The sequence below is a fragment of the Phalaenopsis equestris genome, unplaced genomic scaffold, assembly GCF_001263595.1.
Source record: "Phalaenopsis equestris unplaced genomic scaffold, ASM126359v1 Scaffold000500, whole genome shotgun sequence".
Taxonomy (NCBI): domain Eukaryota; kingdom Viridiplantae; phylum Streptophyta; class Magnoliopsida; order Asparagales; family Orchidaceae; genus Phalaenopsis; species Phalaenopsis equestris.
Genome location: NW_018164940.1, coordinates 7,640 through 27,206, shown reverse-complemented (window position 1 = coordinate 27,206; position 19,567 = coordinate 7,640). Strand labels below are relative to the sequence as shown.

Below are 19,567 nucleotides of genomic sequence, written 5' to 3'. Positions count from 1 at the left end.
CTGCTCAAAGGACTTTTGACAGACAGAGGCCAACTAAATAAGCAAGATCAGCTTTAGCTTCGAGTCAGACTCGTGAGGGTATACAGTCTATAGTATATGCGCTAACTCAACATTAAGCAAAATTCACCTAACTTCATTACAAGTATTTTTTTTTTTTTCAGTAGACGTACCAAATCTTTCAGTAGACGTACCAAATCTTTATTTTATTTCGAGACTTTTATATTCTCCTTATTATAAGTTTAATATATATTCAAAACAAATCGGTCCGAACTTTATTTGATATCAGGGCATCATTTTTGTTTATCTCTGAAGAGTTTGTGAAATCCGAAAGATTGGAATCTATCAAAATGCTTGATGCCTTATCAATTCTTCTGTCTAATGGGTCTCGTGTAATGGTCGATAGAAGCTGTTGTATGAATCTAGCCATTTGTGATAGAAACTTCAACATGAATTTAATAGTGTTACTACAAACCGAATTTGAAATGGTCGTAGGAATGGATTGGTTATCTTATCACTTCTGAATCATTGATTGCTCTACAATAATAGTCAAGTTCAATAACTCTGGTGAAGAAGAATTCAAATTTGTGGGTGATAGAGAAGTCCTATGTATGGTGATATCCAGTTTAAAGGCATGCAAATTATTAGCAAAAATATATCAAGATTGCTTAACTCAAGTCATTGATATTGTAAAAGAACTCAAGAAGTTGGAAGATATATTAGTTGTATAAGAGTACGCAGAAGTCTTCTTAGAAGATTTGTCAGGTTTGCCTCCAAGAAGAGATGAATTTCTCTATCAATTTAATACCAGGTGCAGAAACAGTAGCAAAAGTACTTTATAGGATGGAAATTAAGAAGTTGCAAGAATTAAAAAGACAATTGCAGGACTTATTGGAAAATGGATTTATCACGCCAAGTACTTCCCCATGGAGAGCTCTAGTGATTTTTTTTAAGAAGAGAGATGGGAGTTTAAGTCCAAGATTGATCTGTGCGCAGGTTCTCACGAATTGAGAATTAAAGAAGATGAAATAGCAAAGACATCTTTCAGCACCAGATTCGGGCATTATGAGATTGTGGTAATGCCTTGTTAGTTGTCAAATGCTCCAACTTTCTTTATGGACCTAATGACCAGAATTTTTAAACTATTTCTTGATAGATGTGTGATAGTCTTCATTTACAATATTTTAATTCATTACAATGATGAGATTCATCACGCAAATCATCTTTGCACCGTTCTACAGACACTGAAGGAGAGTCGGTTATGTCACGTTGTCAAAGTGTGAATTCCGGCAGAGGAGAAAAATATTCTTGGGGCATATTATTATCAATGAAAGTATCATAGTGGACCCAAAAAAAAAATTCAAACAATTGTTAATTGATTGGCCTAAACCAACCACTATTACGTAAATTCGGAGTTTCATAGGTATGGCAAGTTTTTACAGAAGATTCGTTTAGGAGTTCTCTCAAATCGCAATGTCTTTATCCAAACTGACTCGAAAGGCAACGAACTTTGAGTGATCGTTGTGAAGAAGCTTTCAGAAATTGAAAATGTGTTTGATGACAGCTCTATTATTAACCATCCTCTCAGAGAAAGAAGGCTTCCAAATCAACAATGATGCATTTTTAAGGGGACTTGCATGTGTGCTTATGCACATAGGAAGATAATTGCTTGTCTTTAGACAACCGAAAACTCATGAGAAGAATTATCCGACACATGATCTGGAGCTAGCAGCAGGTATATTTGCTTGAAAATATGGAGGCATTATTTATACGGTGTCAGGTGTAAGCATTCACTAATCACCAAAGTTTAAACTATATTTTCACACAAAATTAGTATTTAAGGCAAAGAAGATGGCTTGAGCTAATTAAATATTATGATTTGAATATCCAATATCACCTGGGGAAAGTAAATGTTCTGACAGACACACTGAACAGAAAGGGAAGTGGCAGATCTAACCGAGTAATTACACAGCAAGAACTGATTAAAGATATGCAGCAGTTACAGTAATCAGTAGTGACACCAAATGATGAAAGTTTTGCACTATTGAAATGTTAATTCAACAAACTTTGAAGGACATAATACAAGATGCATTGTCACATGACGAAAAGTTTCAGAAAGTATTTGACCAGGTGAATGCAAGTCAGATGAAGAAATATGAGTACAATGAAGAAAAATTATTGAGGTATCAGAATAGAATTGAGGAGGAGAAGAATATTCGGCTTCATGTGCCCTAACTGAGCAGAGGAAAGAAGAGGAGGAAGCGGCATCTCACGCGAGCCCTCCTCACCCATTTGTGATTCCTGTGCGAGGAAGGAAGGGAGCAATCGTGCATGAAGCTCAATCCAGAGCTTAAGGCTCAATTTCATTGGTTGTGGGCTTGACGAGAATGAATTAAGGGTTTAACATAAGAAAAATTTTTAGTAATTAATATGAAATAATTTAAATTAAATTTAAATTAATAATAAAAATAAAAATGACTTTATGTAGGGAATTTGACGAGGAAGCAAAGTCAAAGAATGGGGGACAAAAAGAATTCAGATATAAAACTTGATTTTAATAATTAATTGTGATTTTTCCTAATTAATTAAAGATAAAATGAAATAAAGAAACCTAAGTTTAAAACTTTTTTATTATTAAGTTACTCTTAAAATTAGGTACACCCAAATGAAAATTTTAAAAGCGTTAACATAAAATATATTTAGTTAATGTCATAATATGCATAAATATTAATGAAAACTTGTTAAAATCAATAAATTAAAAATTTCATGGGGATAAAGAAAATTTGAATATTTCTATGAAATTACCAATTAGGCAGAAATTTCACATTAATATATTTAAATAATAATAGTATAGTTAGAATTAAAATGAAATGAAAATAAAACTAATAGAAATTAAATTGATCTTATGGGTGAGTGAGCCAAAAGATTAAATTTTGATTAGAGAAAAGAGAATTTGACTAAATCATACAAAAGGGTAATATATATTTATCTTAAAATAATTTTATTTATTTTAAACGTCTTTACTATTTTTTAGTGTTTCTTTTAAAATGCAAAAAATTCATGTTTTTTCTTTCTTTTAAATATTAAATGAAAAAAATATATATATGATATATGCATGCATATGAGAATCACCCTCGGATGGTACTAACAGGGGAAATGCAATGTGCGCGTGCCATAAAATGAAAATAAAAATGATTGTCTTCTTTTATGGAAGGCTGGAAAAGCTTATATATATATATATATATATATTTATGCACATGTTTAGACGGTGACTCTCAATTATGAAAAGTTAACATGATAAATGAAAGTAAATTAAATTGTTTTTTACTATTTTCTTTTACTGCATAATTATTTTTATTGTTTACTAAAATTTTACAAAATATATTTAAATGAGAATTATTGTAACTTAGAAATATTTGTCCACTGAGTAACTTAACTCAACCCTTCAGCTGCTAACAATTTATAGAGAAACTAACTTTAAGCTTGTCGGACCCTCAAGTGTACGTGCATAGGTGCCATGGAGCACAGGATGATAGGTATATTGTGTTATTTTTTTATTTTGTCAAATCTAAATATTTAAAAAACTATATAAATTTGTTGTATCTTTAAATTTCATAATAGAATCTCTTTCGTATTTTGAATTTCATTTTAATCATGAAATGAAACAGTTAGATAGTTTTTATCCGTCAAACTCACAATTCCCCCTGATAATTTCAAGCTCGTAAGTCAGGTAATTACAAAAACAAATGAGATTTTTCATCCACTTGGCTTACTTTAGGAGACATTAAAAGATTTCAATTTATTATGACATCAAATAAAATATACTCTTAAAATAAAGCTCAAAGATAATGGTTCCTTGGCATGGAATTGCAGAATTCTCGATCATTACTTTGACTTGTCTTTTGCTTTTCTTTAGAATTGTTTCCTCTCATTTTCAACCTTTAATAGTGATTAAATTCACTATAATATAGCAGTAAGACAAAAGAAATGGTATGAAAAATCGCAATTACTTTTCCAGATAGATGCAACCAGCAGTCGAAATAACAATATTACTAACGTCTCTTAGTTAAAACTAGTGAAATGAACTTTAAATCTTTCAATGCCTCTGATATGCCTAAGACTAAGAGCCGGCAGGTTTTGGAGAGGAGAAGGAATAAAAAAAATACTAACATCGATTACATTAAAACATGTTTCACTTGATTTCCATTGATCTTAAAGCCTAGTTACAAACTATGTTTCTTAGCCATCAAATTCCTGGATAGAAAATCAAAAAATAATAATAATATTCAAATAAACCCTAAAAATAGAAAGTATAAGATAATTCCTATCCACTATAAATAAGCTATGATACAAGCAAGACCATATTCAAGATTTTCTCCATGCTTGGCTTGAATTGTGGAGATTGTTCTTTACTCACTGAAATTCACTTAATATTGGTTATGAGTCCTAATTGTGTGGTCTTAATAGTAGAGCAGATTTGAAGTTTTCAAAATTTTAAATAAACAACTGTTTTCATCTGCCTTGCTAATTTAGGTAAAAATTATGTCAAGGCTTCTTATTTTGGATCCATTTTGCATTACTAAGGTCGCACCTTGACACCATAAGTTCTCTTGCTTATTTTAAGCTTAAGAAACCTATTGGCCTTAATTTGATATGTATAACCCCTATTCCATTTTTTTACTCAACTCAAGCCAAATTGGGCTGAGTTTAATTTTGAAGAGTCCCCCATATCAAAGGCAAAAGAAAATTTATTTAGGAGTCATTTTTTAATTTAGGAGTCAAAGTTAGGATGTTCATATCCATTAAAAAATGGGCCAAAATAAACAACTAGTAGCATCAACAAACATGGTGAAACCAACAAGTGATAAGTAAACTTTTCAGAATCAGTATAGACATATATATATATATATATATATATCTTGAGCTAACGCCTAATAAATTTAGCAACCAGGTTGCGTCCCAGAGTAACGTTCAATAGGATTTAGTAAATCTGAGTTTTATCAAATCTATATTTGAAGGAGACACGCTCATAAGCCACAACGGAATAACTCCCTTAAATCAGCGTGTGAATCGGATTTAGTAAGTCCGTATTTATGTCAAAAATAGACAGAGCCAGAGAATATTTGATTTAACGGCCATGGCTAAATCCGGTTAAAAGTATGCTACCAAACACCCCCTTACTATGTCAACTAGCAATAAAGTTGTGGCTTCAACAACAGTTCCACTTTATTTCAATGGTCAATCGATATTCTACTGCTGCAACATACAATGAAAGAACTCCGCAGATGAAAACAGTTTTATTCAAAGTCTTTCAAAAGCTTTATAAAAATTTACACAGAGCAGATCCTCAAATTGGAATTATTTAGAAATTTTCTTAATATTTTATACATTTGAACGCTATCTACAAAGATGAAAAGGTTTTAGTCCTTGAGGCTGAATTTATACCTGGTGAGCGCATCCAACACAACCACTGTCATTCCCCGGTTATCGCCCCTCCCAGTCTTTGGTTGGTTATCGCCCTTCATGGTAATGTCATCGTAGAAGGCCCTAGCCGCCAGCCTCACCAGTCTTAACATCATCAAAAAAACCATAATTTATGGTCAGAGCGGAAGAAACGCATGGAACCGTATGCAGCAGAAATAAAAAAGAATTCTGCCTGAGGAAGAATAATCGGGAAGCCCCAATTTTGATGAAGAATCATACCTGTTGAAAGGCTCAAAACTACTCATTATGGAAGAAGGGTCTGAAAGTAAACTTTCCGGCAGGATTCAACCTAAGACTCTGGCAAAATGAATAACTGATAACTTCAAATCCAACAGAACCTTAAATCCCGTTTCTTGCCCTTTTATCTCAAATCCAGGATTCAGTATTTCGGGAATTGGACGGATTTAACAGAATCCGCAAGTCTCGCGACCTCCTCTTCTCCTTCACAACCACATGTCCCGTAGATGGCTTCTCCAGTAAGCTCCCTTCGCCACTTCATCTATTCCTTGTCGTCGAGGGTTGCAAATTTTTAGGGGATGTGAATTTGAGGGAGAAAGGCGAGGGTTCCGACTTTACCGTGTTTTCATATAATCCACAAGCTTATTACATAAATTTGATTGTATGTACCCAACTGTAACCTAAGGGGCTGTTTAGTAGCCGGTTTTAAGCAGGATTTACGCATAATATAAGCTGAATCCTGCAAACAGCAAAATGCATCTCGGTAAATCATGAGATTTGGCAAATCCTAAAATGAAGCCGATTCAACGCAAATCCGGGATTTAGTAAATCCCGTGAATCGGCGGATTTAGTAAATCCGGGACGAGCGGAGTGGAAGAATGGCGTGAACAGGCGTACCTTCCTCCCTCAATGTTTTCTAGGAGCGGAGCGGAAAAATGAGAAAGATGGGAATTTCGGTGGTTCATGTAAGCCGCGATCCGTCGTTGCCTTCCGACTCTAATGGCGACTGTATCGTGAGGGTAAGAAAGGCGATGGCTTTGAGCGAAACCAGGAGGGGAAGGGAGATGAGCCACGGTTTAGGCGTAGATGGGAAGTTTGGGCGAAACCGCAAGAGGAGAAAATATTGATCTCAAGGTAAGTGTTTCTCCCATCAAATCCCGTCATGTGTAAAGTCCGGCCCTATCTATTAAAGTAAATAAAAATAATAAAAATATAATTTTAATTTGTATTCGTGACCCGGCCCGATCCTAAACCCGAACACGCCTAATATGTCTTTTCATTTTCTCCGCACTATTACGAGTTTAGGGTTTAGTCTCTGTATCGTCTTCCTCGGCGAAGCGCATCCTTCATTATTGACGATGGAAGAATGGCGTGAACAGGCTTACCTTCCTCCCTCAATGTTTTCTAGGAGCGGAGCGGAAAAATGAGAAAGATGGGAATTTCGGTGGTTCATGTAAGCCGCGATCCGTCGTTGCCTTCCGACTCTAATGGCGACTGTATCGTGAGGGTAAGTAAGGCGATGGCTTTGAGCGAAACCAGGAGGGGAAGGGAGATGAGCCACGGTTTAGGCGTAGATGGGAAGTTTGGGCGAAACCGCAAGAGGAGAAAATATTGATCTCAAGGTAAGTGTTTCTCCCATCAAATCCCGTCATGTGTAAAGTCCGGCCCTATCTATTAAAGTAAATAAAAATAATAAAAATATAATTTTAATTTGTATTCGTGACCCGGCCCGATCCTAAACCCGAACACGCCTAATATGTCTTTTCATTTTCTCCGCACTATTACGAGTTTAGGGTTTAGTCTCTGTATCGTCTTCCTCGGCGAAGCGCATCCTTCATTATTGACGAAACTCTAGGTATTCTCTAACACACAAGCGAAGATGACCATAATGTCCAGTTGTTCGTTAAAATCACGGTATACACCTAAACCAAAGTAATGAAATACAAGGAACACATCAGCAACACAACAATAGCACAACAATATCACATCAATAGCATAGCACACAGATAATATACCAGTAATACATCAAAAATACAACAATATCACATCAGTACCACATAAGTAACACAGCACTTTGGGCGAAACCGCAAGAGGAGAAAATATTGTTCTTAAGGTGTTTCTCCAATCAAATCCCTGTCATGTGTAAAGTCCAGCCCTACTTATTAAAGCAAATAAAAATAATAAAAATATAATTTTAATTTGTATTCGCGACCCGGCCCGATCCTAAACCCGAACACGCCTAATATGTCTTTTCATTTTCTCCGCACTATTACGAGTTTAGGGTTTAGTCTCTGTATCGTCTTCCTCGGCGAAGCGCATCCTTCATTATTGACGAAACTCTAGGCATTCTCCGGCACTCAAGCGAAGATGACCATAGCGTCCAGTTGTTCGTTAAAATCACGGTATGCACCTAAACCAAAGTAATGAAATACAAGTAACACATCAGCAACACAACAATAGCACAACAATATCACCAACACAACAATAATAGCACAACAATATCACATCAATAGCATAGCACATCAGTAATATACCGGTACTACATAAAAAAAACACAATAATAACACGGCAATACCACATGACTAACACATCATGGATTTGAATCATTAGCACAGAAAAAATCCTACTCTATAACTGTATAAAACCAAATTCGTTGGACTCACAGATATCTCCATGACATAGTTTTTGATAGGGATGCCAAATAGAGGAGAGCCTATTTCATGGAAGAAAGGACCCCTATCAAAAGTGGATGTCAGACAAATAAACAACTAATTGACAAACTTTTTTGCAGAAGGAGCTTCCACCACTCCTTTTGAGTAGTTGTATATGAAATTCATACGAACTAATTTATTTTTTCCTTCAAGCAATTTTCATGTGCATGCAGAGCTATCTTCTTTTGCTGTAAATGTGCAAGCTTTTCTGTCCTTTAATTGGTCTGCTACCATATGTCATATGATCATCGATCAAGTGAGAATCGCCTTGATGAAATTAAGGCAGAATAAGTTGATTGACTATATTTAAGGATTTGTATTTATTTTAACGATAATTATTTGTTGTTTACATTAAAACATTATTCTTCTGAATTTTTTGTTTTGTTGATGGTGTAAAACATCCTCAGCTTTGGTTTTACGAGCACACCTCTCTGTTAACTCTTGTTGCACCTGACGCTAGACCTCGCATTCTGAGGTGGCCAACCAATCATGGGTTGAAAGCTGAGAAGATTCATGAAGTCTTTAAGAGACTTGATCATGTAAATCATTTAATTTTTATTACATCTTATTGACACCTCTGTTTAATAGCTTTTTAAGAATGATTGCAACGATTTTGACGAATACATTTTTATTTTAGGTTAATGATGAATTCTTAGATTTGAGGGAAGATGAAGTACAACTGCTCGCAAATCCAGAGCAGGGACCACTGAGTCCTGCAAAGCAACTTCCACAACACAAAACTACTGCGGGACCATATTCACCCATATTGTATGTTAAGGGTACAATTATTTATAATGATATAGCCCAGTACCTGGACATACGACGGAGTGTTGATTTTGAGGTACTATTTGAGATGTTGAAATCTCAGGAACAAATAAGCTTAAATATACAAGATACAGTGACTCATATGAGTAGACAGATGAATACTGTAGTAGAAATATTGTCCACCCTTACAAGTTTGGTACACAGATTATTTGAAACTAAGGCTGACAAGGTTGTTGAGAAAATAATATCCAATACAAGTCAAACTCAACTCCAAAGTAAGAAGATCAGTAGCAGTGGACATCAGCAAAAGAGGACAGTGGACCCCCTTGTATCTCAATATCAGTTCAAGAGAAGACGTAGAAAGAGTGATGATGTGGATATTATTGCTCGTGTATATACAGATGTTCCCTAAGAAACAATAAGACATGCACAAGACACAGATTTTTTGTTCACAAGTACAACCTATATGGATGTTGTTGATCCTACAAAGGATATTGTACATCCAGCTGATCCTGTACATACAAATGTTCCTGAACAGGCCCAAGACGCCGAAGAAACAATAAGAGAAGCACAAGACGCAGATTTGGGTGATGAGACAATCCATGAAGACCCCAAAGAAGTTGAACGAGCAATAAATGGTGTTCTTGAATTGAATCTCTGTCTCATTCAATGAGTACGTCATTCTAATTTGTACTATATAATATATATTCCTACTTTATTTTTTCTAACAATATTTTTTTAGACGCGTCTTCTGACTTCCGCTGTAAATACTGATTCAAAAAAGGGATATTCCCATGAGGTTCAAATTTTAGATGAAAATGTACAAATTTATATATTTTTACTTTGTATATTTGTACAGGTTATTGTATATGGAATAACTTCATGGTTACTGCATATTGAATATTTTTAAAGGTTATTGGCAAAATGTTCATATCTTGGTGAATGATAGTATTTTTATGAATTTTTTTTTGTATTTTTAAACATGTTAAATATTACGTCAATAACAGGCTGAATAACAACCTGAGTAACACATTTAATAACACCCTGAGTAACACATAAATAACACTTGAGTAACACGCTGATCAACACCCTTAGTAACACGTCATTTACATGTTGTTACATGTTGAATAACACGAGAGTAACACGTAGATAACACGTGAGTAACACGCTGAATAACACCCTGAGTAACACGTCAATAACACTTGAGTAACATGCTGATCAACACCCTTAGAGTAACACGTCATTTACATGTTATGTTGTTACACACTGAATAACACGAGAGTAACATGTAGATAACACGTGAGTAACACGTTGAATAACACCCTGAGTAACATGTCAATAACAGGCTGAGTAACACGCTGAATAACACAATAACAAACTGAGTAATACTCTGAATAACACGAGAATAATAAGTAGATAACATGTAAGTAACACGATGAACAGTTACTACACCGTGTTACTGTATATTGAATTGCTTCACATAGTCTAACAGGCCATATATGGGGCAAAATATTCATATCTTGGTGAATTTTTGTGTTTTTATGATTTTATGTTTGTATTTTTAATAAATATAAAAAATGACACGTTGATAACACGTCAGTAACACGTTGAATAACACCCTGAGTAACACGTCAATAACAAACTGAGTAATACTCTGAATAACACGAGAATAATAAGTAGATAACACGTAAGTAACACGATGAACAGTTACTACACCGTGTTACTGTATATTGAATTGCTTCACATAGTCTAACAGGCCATATATGGGGCAAAATATTCATATCTTGGTGAATTTTCGTGTTTTTATGATTTTATGTTTGTATTTTTAATAAATATAAAAAATTACTTATCCTAGTTAATTTATCTTATAAAATATACTTCACATAGTTTAAAAATTTATCGCAAAAATTTAATCAGGTGAATAACATGACGAAAGGTAGAGTAACACTGATTTTATCGACGGTAACACAGTGTAGTAACACGTCACATTACGCGCGGTAACGCAGAGTAACACCGATTAATCGGCCGGTAACACGGGGAATATTCGCTACAAGACAGCGCATTAAGAGGGCAGTAACGCAAGGCATGTGTTATTCCCATGGTATTCCTAATTTATTCACGTGTTATTCCCATGTTATTCATGTGTTACTCCCGTGTTATCTACGTGTTACTCAAAGTGCTATTAAACGTGTTACTCCCGTGTTATCTACGTGTTACTCACGTGTTATTAAGCACGCAACAGCCTGATATTCAGCTTGTTACCGAGCGTGTTATTCAATGTGTTACTCGCATGTTATCTACGTGTTACTCACGTGTTATTCAGCGTGTAACAGCCTGATATTCAGCTGGTTACTACAAGTTTAAGTCAACGTGTTGTTTACGTGTTATCTACCTGTTATTCCTATGTTATTCAGCGTGTTACTCAGGGTGTTATTAACGTGTTACTCATGGTGTTATTCAGTGTGTTACTAACGTGTGATCTACGTGTTACTCTAATGTTATTCAGCGTGTAACAACATGTTAATAACGTGTTACTCAATGTGTTGATCAACGTGTTACTCAAGTGTTATCTACGTGTTATTGCAGAGTGTTGTTAACCGTGTTACTCAGGGTGTTACTCAAGTGTTATTCCAATGTTATCTGTGTGTTATGTATGTGTTATTTAGCGCGTTATACAGTTGATATTTATTATAATCAAATTATCCACGTTTGAACAAGATTAAGACAGAAATATTTGAACAAAAAACATATTATAAACCACCAATTACTTCTTTCTTACAAAGTTTAAAGATGTCACAATATACCAACTTTTACAATTTCAATCAATCTATATTCTCACTTATGGAATCCATCGAAAGTCCAGTGTACGTTTCAGTTAGTTGCGGTGCATAGTATTCATGCAATAGAGGAGTAATACCAAGTTCAATTTGAGTGATTTTTTTATATAAAAGTCAGTCAAATGATACTGAATTTTAGTAACATACCTGGGTAAGACAATCTGTCAAACTTTGCTCGAATGCGTCAACAACTTGACGACTAGTTGTTGCTTCTTGTTCCATTCCTGAATGTAACGGGTCAAGTTAGAAGTATACATTATACATAGAATGAAGGAAATACTAAATTAAAAAAATTTATACTTTTAGCTTTCTTATTTTTTTCCCAATATCCTTTCAGCCTAGATGTAGATACTCCTTTTGACCTCTTTTTAGCAGGGTCGTTCACATCGTTTACATTGCATTCTATATTTGTGACTTTCTTCTTCTTTTTTATTTTCTTTACTTCGATCGTTCTCCCTGCTAAAGCATCTTCAATATAGATAATTTTTTAAACATCTCCCACAAACACTCCTCAGCTAACTCATTTTCTTGTTGTCGGCACTATTTTTGGTGTGGGGTTTGCCCGTAAGAAGCTGTCGGCTATTGGAATTGAAATCCCGTTGCCTGCTTCGGAAGGATGTTTTTTTTTTTTTTTTTTTAAAAAAAAATTTAGTTTTGAAAAAAATGAAGTCAAACTCTGGAATCACCTTTATTTTGGCGACACTTACAACAAATAGTGCATGGGAGCACAACAGGCCCATCATCTTAATCTTTTTGCAACTACATGTAACCTCACAAGTAACTTTGTCAACTAACACATTCCAGGGCTGTCTTGTCCCCTCATCATCCAATTTTGATACTTAATATTTAGTCTCACTCTCCACTGATACTTCAGCTGTAAGCCCACATAAGCCATTCAATAACTCTTGTTCAAACATTGAGTAAAACTTCCTTGTATAGAATGAGGCAGCTTGCCTCAACACGGGATTGATTTTAATCATGGGCGTTCTGACGGACTGACTGCATTTGAAATCTTCATCTTTCTCATTACGGTGCCACGATTTCGTTATGTTTTCAAAACCGATAAAACAATCCGTGAGAGAGCTAGTTGGCTTTGAAACACCATGACAAACATTATTGGTTGACTCACTTCTCTGTGTTGATAAGATTCTCATATCAAATATATCCTTATTAAATGTTGTTGACCATTTATGCATTATACGATACATTTCATCTAATCAGACATTGCTTTGTAGTTCTCCCAACTCAATCATTAAGGACCACGTTTCTTCGAACTCCTCCTCAGAATCACACTTGCTCAAGCATTTATAAAAAAGACCACATACGCTCTTAGTACGCACTCCACAGTGTACTTTGGAAGAAAGTTTCTTGTAGATATGTCATTGACATAATTTGTGATGTATTTGTGGGAGACATTTTGCAATGACTCTTGTCATTGCTTGATCCTGATCGGTAGAGATTGTTATGGGATGTTTGTCTCCCATTATTCGAATGAATGATTTGAATAACCACATGAATGATTCAGTAGTCTCATCAGACAAAAATCCAACTCCAAATAGTATGTTCTGCCAGTGGTGGTTAACCCCCACAAATGGAGTGCAACATAAAGTTATATTTATTTAATTTGTAGCTTGTATAAAAAATTATGACATCCCCAAAACAGTCATAATTCAGCCTGCATAATCCATCAATCTAAAAAATGTTTGTTAACCTACCGGACTCATCTGTTTGGAAATCCCAAGCAAACATGTTATCCCCAGCTTGCCTCTCCATGAACATTTGTATTAAAGCATTGACATCTCCCTGTTCAACTCTTTGTCTTCTTTCTCTTTGGATGAAATTAAATGCATCTCTCTTGGTGCATTCTAAATTCTCCACACTATCAACCTCCGTGGCAATGAAATTGTATGCATGTGTTGCTCTGATCCATGAACTTGTCATTGATCTCAACACATCTGCATTGAGCTCACTTATCCTTCTGCTGGAATGAAGAATATGCTTATCACCACTTTCGGCCAAAGGATGATTGTGATTTTCAATGAGTTTTTCCACTGTTCAATTGCCTTCGAAATCAACATGAAATCGAACCATGTCCTTACAGCCAATCCTCGTGTCTACTTTTCTAAACTTAACGATTGTAGCCAGCTTTTTCACAAATATAATCCTTGACCTTGAGTTTCTTGCAGTTCGACCTGTAGGTAGTATGGTCCTTCCGAACAGTGAATCCTACGTGATGTGAATATGCACGATAGCTTTCATATGTCTCTTCCTCATTGTGGATAATGCTGCTTAGAAACTTCTTTGCAATTGGATCATTGCAAACGTGTGTTGCCTCACAGGACTGCATAAAACCATGATAACATCAATATAACACAATAATAACACAGTAACAATAATAAATCAAAGGCAATAAACAACATAACATTAGAGTAATATCAGAGTAACACCAGAATAACAAAAGAGTAACACAAGAAAATCATAAGCCTAAAACCATAATAACACAAAAAAACACCATAATAATACAAAAAACAACACTGTAGAGCAACACCCAATAACACTACATCAACACTAACATTTACATTAGATTAAACCAACTATTACACCACCTAAACGATACTAAATCAAAGGCAAGAAACAACATAACTTTAGAGTAATTCCAGAGTAGCACCAGAATAACACAAGAGTAACACCAAGAAAACCTAAGCTTTAACACCATAATAACACAAAAGGCGCAGCAGAAAAACACCCTAAATTTTACCAGTAAACACCACAAACAAAATGACAATACCAGAAACAGAATGAAAACCCTAAGCTAAAATAAAACTAGATATCATTACAGACTCCCTTGATCTTCAAAGTTCAGGCTAAATGATGGCATCTCAAAGTTCATGGAGACTTCCAACATCTCAACGTTCATGAAGAATTCCATCAAAGCCCTAGCTGTTGCAGAGCTGTGAAATATTTCTTCACCCACCAATAGAACAACCTGCGAATAGAACAACTAGGCGCAAAATATTTTTATGCTAGCGGGAAATTTTTCTGGGTTTGGGTTTAGGGTCGGGCCGGGTTGCGAATAATAAGAAATTTATTTTCCTGTGTTTTAATAGGTGGGGCCAAGCTTTCCACGCGGTGACATTATATTGGATACACACGTAGCTTAACATGCGTAGTACTGATGAAATATTTTCTCCCGGGAGAGGGAGAGGATGTAGGCTATGGTTTCGGGCTGAGAGGAAGTGATGAATAAATACTTAGATTAATTTAATTGAATAATAATTAATAATTAATTTACAGATTATAAAAATGACTATAATTAAATAAACTTACATGATTGTATTTAATAATTAAGTAATGTATACAAATATTTTTAAAATTAGTAATTCTTAATTTATATCATTCGTGAATAATTTTTAATGCTAAATTACTGTTAACAAGTAATTAAAATTTATTTAATTATTAATTTATATAATAAACTATTAATCAATGTAAATGTTCTTTTTATTGACTTATAGATACTCATTTCTACTTTTTCTTATTTAATATTTATAGTTTGATGTTCACTCTCATAAATCTTGTTCAATCTTTCTAGAATTGCAAAACAGTTTTTTTTTTTTTTTTATCTTAAGTTACTCACTAACATATCAAATATTTTTCGGGATTTAGTCACTTCAAGATTTGATAAATTCATATTTACAAGTTTTACTAAGTTCTATTTAAACTAAATTCTAATTGCAACCAATCATCTCTCTAAATGATAGTTGATAAGAATCTGTTTATTTGAATTTTTTAAGTATCAAACTCTTAAAAAATCAAATATAATATTTTTATTACTTAAATTTTAAATCTAACATCTTAATCATTTTTTCATTGCATCCATCTCATTTACCCACTAAATTTCAAATATTTTGAATCCTACAATCATCGAAAATTGAGTGGTTAAAATATTATATTCAATATTATGGGTGAGTGTTATCCAAAAATCCCTTGTTTATTATATTTGAAATTTTGTTTGTATAAACAAGCCTTAATAAGGGCATGGTTCCAACCATGCTGGAATTTTGATCTAATTGTTTGAATCTTAATTTAATAGGAGTTGATTGGAACACTATTCAAATAAGGATCCATGATAGTTTAAGCATAACTTGAGCAGGGTTTGGTCATAATTATAGCCAATGGTAGAGCCATAATTTTTTTTTTGTTAGGGTGCAAATTACTAATTTCAAAAATACTTTCAACCATTTTCATCCTGGATTGAACTTGAAATTTATGATTTTTATAAAAAAAATTGTTATATATGTTAAAAAATTGATAAAAATATGATCAAGAAAATTAAAAATATGCTAAAATTAATAACAATATGATGATATAAAAGATAAAAAAAATAAAAAAAATTATATATAATTTATTCTTTCAAGCTTTTATATGATGAACATGTTATATATTTGATTCATTACCAACACTATCAAAAAAATCTTTATTAATATATGCAATAAGATAACCATTCATCCAAGCATCTCTCAAACAATTGTTCAAGGGATTCTTTACAATCTTTAAAGATGGCCATGGATGGAGCAACATTTTGGGCACTAGATCATGTGCCCCCTCTAACCTTACCCAATAAAATAAAAGTAATATATATATATTAAAAAGGCCATATATTTTCTCCCACCCACTCACCAAAAACAAAAGTTTAATTAGAATAAATGCTTTATTATTAACCATCAAAACATGATTGTGGTCATAAACTTCCAAATTTGTAAGCTAATATGTCAACAAAAATCCTTTTTTGGTGGTTTATTTTAATTTAAAGCGCAGCAGATAAAGGACTCTTTTTAGATGTGGGACTAAATGTAAGAGTGCATTTTTTAAAATTGGGGCATTTACATACATACTATCTAATTTTTATATATTTACACATCTAGGGCCTAAGAAATTAATGGTTTGTATGTAAAACTTTCTTTATTTTATGCTGAAAGAGTATAATAGAATCTTGATGGATTAGTAGTTTATTTTTAAACTTATTTAAAGTCGAACAATATCTTTTTAAGTTTTAATTATAAATTATACTTGCTTATAAAATTATGTTATAAATATATTAAAATGTATATTTTTTATATATGAAATTTATTTTCAAGCTACCCAAATTCATTTTGAAGTTTAAATTAATAATATATATATATATATTGAAACTAAGGTTTTAATTTTTAGAAAGATAGGACAAACAAGGTCCCATATATTCAATATTTTGAATTAAACGGGCACCATGACCAAACAATGCATCTATCTAGAAGGGTAGACACATCATTTGAATAGTGAGACTCGATTAAATAAACTAAAGAATTTATGACATGTGTTTGTTCTGCAAAACCATTTTTTTTATAAGCAGACAAGTTCTATTCTCTAATGCAATGAATTAAATAAGGTTTATATTACCTGGGTTCTTAAGTTCCCTAGAGCGGCAAATCTCTATAATTAATTACATCTTAAATAACTGAAGTCACCTAAGAATACTCTCAATTAACATCAGTGGTTTTGCTTTTAAGAATTTTCAAGTTCAAGTTTTGAAGGATGGACATATGAAAGTTAAATGGAAACGCCTCAAAATAGGAATAACTTATTTTTGGGTCTAAAGAAATGAAGAAGTAGGGTATGCCACAGACTTTGAGAAGAACCTCAAAATGACTTCCCAACTATCTTATTAGTTTGGATTTAATTTTAAAAAAAATATTATTTGATGTTTAATCCTGCTATTTTTATTATTTAGGGCTTACGTTTGCATGATCCTGATCATGCAAATTGCCCATAAAGATAGGAGGGTTTACGTCATACCGAACGACAACCTCGGAGCCTAAAGCGACTTAGGACTTATGTTGCACAACATGATTGTGTAGGAGCCTAAAGATAAAGTGAGTATTTACGTCGTGCTAGATGAACTACCTCGAAGTCCTATAGCTTGTTATCTAAACTAGAAAAAAGGTTTGGTTGATGTAGAATCGTTTTGTTGTTTTAGATCACCATCCTCCGTCTAATGCTTCTTCGTCGTGCTAACTATGAAGACTTGTTCCAAGCTCCAAACTTCTCATTGTAATGATTACAGGTTTAGGGTAAGTTTAAGTGTACATGCAATTGTTGAGTCAGTGGTCTGCCGCTGTGTACCTCCTATAAAATCAGGCTATTGTTATCGTATTCTAAAATGAACAGTACACATAAATAAAAGAAACAGTAGGAGATGCAATAAATGAAAGCGATAAATAGTGCAGTAAGGGAAGCAGTAATAAAGAAAAGACAATAAAATGTATAGTAAAGAAGAGCAGTAGAATGTGCAGAAGAGACGGTAGAATGTTATAAATATAAAATAAACCTGTCTACCTGGTGGTTCTGCTACTCCTGCAAATGGGATTAGCGTTGCAAGTAAAAGTAAACAAGTATAGTAGATGTTTTAACTAGCAGAGCAAACATGCATGTCTATGTGTGTAAAAGTTTAATGACAAAGCATCTCATGAAAAACTTGAAGAAAACTACAAGTGACTTACAAAATAAATTCGAAGAAAACCGGAAGGAAACACTAGGAAACCCCAAAGAAAATAACAAGTGAACTATACAAGGTCGAAGTGGACTGTAAGAATTCAGGTTCGAGGTGGGCTCAGAGCTGGATTGTGTGCTTCCCAATCTTGAGTAAGAACTAGCAATCTGATAATCTACGAAGGGAAGTCCAACCTCAATCCGAGAGATTAACCATGGATCTTTATAAATTTTCATTTTTTTAATTTAGTTTTCAAGCATGTAGAATTTCCTTTGACAAGCAAAAGAAATTTTGTTTTTGTAAATACTAACTGGAGTTGTATAGTCCATAGGTTAATTACTCTAATCAAGCTAAGACATCAAACAACTTAAGAATGGCAGAGGTAACAATCTCATTAAGAGTTGGTGAATAGTATCATCGGTCCTTATCCTCTCCCCTTATTGAAGGTCCTTGAGGTAGGAGATACTGTTATAAATTCCAATTCGTATCTCTTGTTTAGCACATATTAGCAATGTCATCATCGCCCTTACTACCTGAATCTCAGAATTACATTAGTCTGATGATCCATATGTGGCGAAACCAAATATCCTCAGTTGCTCACAAGGGTTCAGACACTTTATCCAAAGTCCATACCCTTGAACATTCGACATTTACTATAGGATAAGTAGTGTTAGGGTATTATATATTGATTTGTGAATTATCAGGTCCCGAGATATATTTTGGTAGGTCTTTAAGGAATTCATTTGTTATATTATGCTTGATTGTTATGTCTTTGGGGATAATTAATCTCAACAAATCATGATAGGCTTGAATGTTATGTAGAATGTCTGAAATCTTTTAAAGGAGTTCAGAGTGTGGTTCTAAATGACTTTAGAATTTATCAGACTATCCTGAGTTCATTTAGCCTCCTTATGTGTTGAGTTAATCAACCTAAGTTGAATTTGGAATTGTATTATTATGCTTTAGAGTATATTCCATGAATTATATCTTGATTAAACTATAGACAATGGGAGTTAATCAATTTCTTGACATCGTGGGAAAACCCTAAATGTATGATTATAATGAATTCGAGAATTCTATATCCTCATCTTCCGACTGAGTTTGGACTTGTGGTATCACAAAGATATTGTTATCGTTTAAATTTTATCTTTAAATCATTCCTCAAGTATTGTCATCCTGATTTACCATCAAGCTCCTAAAGGCTTTTAAGGGTAATTTTGTTATTTTGAAAAGATTTGTAAAGTGTATTTGAACTTGATTCAAAGATTATTTTTAGTTCAACTATTGATTGA

General features: G+C 33.6%; 1 protein-coding gene across 1 annotated transcript in view; it reads right to left on the bottom strand.

The window, feature by feature from the left end:
* Positions 1 to 6,474, bottom strand: part of LOC110028180 (general transcription factor IIE subunit 1) — a 66,033-nt gene extending 59,559 nt beyond the window's left edge. The window contains exons 1-3 of the mRNA XM_020729923.1: positions 6,337 to 6,474; positions 5,701 to 6,178; positions 5,443 to 5,565 (exon numbers count right to left, since the gene is read on the bottom strand). Coding sequence (XP_020585582.1) covers positions 5,443 to 5,565; positions 5,701 to 5,726 — 149 coding nt within the window. The 5' untranslated portion in view covers positions 5,727 to 6,178; positions 6,337 to 6,474. The remainder of the gene's footprint in view (positions 1 to 5,442; positions 5,566 to 5,700; positions 6,179 to 6,336) is intronic.
* Positions 6,475 to 19,567: the final 13,093 nt, after the last annotated feature.